Here is a 2,707-nt window from a genome sequence, read left to right as displayed (position 1 = left end):
AATTTTTGGTGATGCATATTTTAGCTTGGCTGTGATGCCAGTGTCTTCTCTGCTGTGAGGTGATAGATACAGTCTTTAGCAGGAGCACATAAAGGATTAAAAATCCACCTGAAGGTTCAGTGAAGATTGGAAAATTTAAATCCTCTTGCAAATCCTTTCTTGCAAAAATCTGAGTATTTAGGAACACTTTCTGAACATTTATTTGTTCTACCCAGATCATGAAAATTGAAGTGTCTTCTAAGAGAGCTTAAAGTTTATAAGAAGACTTGTCCCAAGAACTGGGAGAAACAAGGATACTGGGGTGATATGGTTGTCTATCTTTTGGCACATAGATTTTATACTGTTACCCAGTGTGCTCTGCATTGTGTAGTATATCATATATAACGCTGTAGCTCTCATTTGCGGAATGTTTTGAGCCACATCTTTGCTCAGCTGCTGGGTTTTCAGTGCTGTCTGTTGAACATCACTTTCAAATTCTAAAAATCTTCAGTAATGCATATGCAAAAACTTGCAGATGTGTGAAAAATTGATGTTGGCATCTCATGTATTTTAGCTGACCTAAAGCCTGTTCAAGTGAGCTTTGAGACTGAATCATTTATCATTTTTTTTTTTTTTCTCCTTCATCCCAGATTAGGTTATTGGCTGTGAAGAGCCACGGAGACTTCGTGTCCTGATGGGGGACTCAGGATCCAGACGATCGACTCTAGTATCTCGGTTACCAATATTCAGGAGAAGTATTAGCCGGAGACACGACTCCCTTCCTTCCTCGCCTTCTTCTGCTAATGCCATTGGTGTCCACACTTCCTCGCCCTCCAGCACCAACTCCAGCTCAGGGAGCACAGGCAAGCGCCGGAGTATTTTCCGCACTCCTTCCATTAGCTTCCATAACAGGAAAGGGAGTGAGCAGAAGCCTGATGCGGCTAGTCAAAATGTTAACATCTCAAATGGTGCCCAGTCCTCTCTCAGCACTTTTCAAAAACTGAGCTTAGAGGAACACATTAAAAGCAGAGGAAGGCATTCAGTTAGCTTTGGCAGCTCACGTAGCAAGAAGATAACAAGGTCTTTGACAGATGATTTTGAAAAGGGAAAGGAGCCCTCAGCTAATAAGAATGTCTTTATAAATTGCATCAGCTCTGGGAAGAATGAGGGTGATGATTCAGGCTTTGCAGAGGATCAGAGCCGATACTCTGTCAAGCAATCCACGCGAAAACTTCTCCCGAAATCTTTCTCATCGCACTACAAATTTTCCAAACCAGTTCCGGAGAGTCAGTCAGTTTCCTCAGTGCAGCAGTCTGGGTGCTTGCTGGAGGATAAATCATACGTGGAAAGTGAACCTGTGATCACCAAGTCCTCTCCTCCGTGTTCGGCGGAGACTACCGAGTGCATGGGAAGCTCCTTGCAGTCCCCGCTGCTCTCGGCTGACCTCACGGCTGCCCAGACCCCCTCTGACTTTGTCGCCCTGACGGAGGATTCTGTTTCAGAGGTTGATGCTCTGCCCAGCAGCGGGACTGGGGTGCTGCTTGCAGAGGATTTTGGCCACAATGTCTCTACCTCTCAGGTCTTCTTTAATCCTGCTGCTGCTCCTACGAGGGAAACGGATATTGTGGAAAGTACTGACCATTCTGCTGGTGCCTCTCCTGTGAATCACGCAAGCTCGTGTAGCATAGAATCTAAAACCTTACTCAAAAGCTCGGCAGCTAATCAAACAAAAGTATTGTTACCAGCCAATGAACTCCATATTAACGATGCCAGGCACATAGGAGAAATTAACTTGGCAAATGCATGTTTAAAAACCTGTGCGTTACAACATAGAGAAGAACCGGTGATGCTCTCCCCAAAGGCACAGGAGTTGAGTGGGGACAGACATGAAAGCACGCCGTCCAAGCACACGAGAGAGACACTTTCTGTAATGGAGTCTAAGATTGTTCCATGTTCTGAACGTCAGTCCTTTAAAATGCAACAGGGTTATGAAACAAACCGTTCTAAAGGTATGTCTTGTGGTCTTCTCGTTGTTGGGTTTGATGGGATTTTTTTGTCCTCAGTTCTTCTGTAAGAATTGTTTGGTCATAAAGTGTTTTTGCAGAGTTGCTAGTGCTAGCTCAGCAGTTCAAAAGGTATGAATTGTGCTCTCCTCCCAAAATCATAGGAATTAAACAAAAAGTCTGTGATTTCTTGAGTTTATGTTTTACAGTTTGGTAACACTCCTCAGTGATGGTCATAACTGTGTTTTCCTGTGGTAGAAAATGAATGAAGAGAGAGAGTATTGATTCTTACCTCTTGTTGAAGGCTGAAGCTGGGATTTTTGAGGCACGCCTGTTTTGGACTTGAGCCAAAGGATTGCATTGTTTGAGATGGAAACATTGCCAGAGAAATAAACCTTCTTTTAGGCTGGTTATGAAAAATAATACAATTCATCTTATATTCATCTGGGTTTCAAGATTTCCTGATTCTTGCTTGCTCTGTTCAGCTGATGTTATAGAGTAGCTATATTTTGGTGGCAGAGTATGAAAGATCCTATTTCTGCTGCCATCTGAAATAACATTGTACAAGTTCTCATTATGTAATCTATTAAACGGAGAGAGTTAATTACCATCTAAATTTCACACTAGATCTTTAGTTTATGAAAAGGAATTGGGAAATATTAACAAGATAATGTGGAAAGGCCATGCCCAGAAATGCCAGTCCATAGACATGCAGATGAGTAAAG

General features: G+C 42.7%; 1 protein-coding gene across 1 annotated transcript; it reads left to right on the top strand.

Moving 5' to 3' along the window:
• Window positions 1-673: 673 nt before the first annotated feature.
• On the top strand, window positions 674-1,988 carry CCSER1 (coiled-coil serine-rich protein 1; the record flags this gene model as incomplete). The annotated part of the gene is made up of 1 exon (XM_010086319.1): window positions 674-1,988. A coding segment is annotated over exon 1 (1,315 nt), but the record flags the coding sequence as incomplete, so codon positions are not given.
• Window positions 1,989-2,707: the final 719 nt, after the last annotated feature.

This window comes from Pterocles gutturalis, unplaced genomic scaffold (assembly GCF_000699245.1).
Source record: "Pterocles gutturalis isolate BGI_N339 unplaced genomic scaffold, ASM69924v1 scaffold54036, whole genome shotgun sequence".
NCBI lineage: Eukaryota > Metazoa > Chordata > Aves > Pterocliformes > Pteroclidae > Pterocles > Pterocles gutturalis.
Note: the sequence above shows the minus strand (reverse complement) of the source record. Positions and strands in the feature narration are given on the sequence as shown.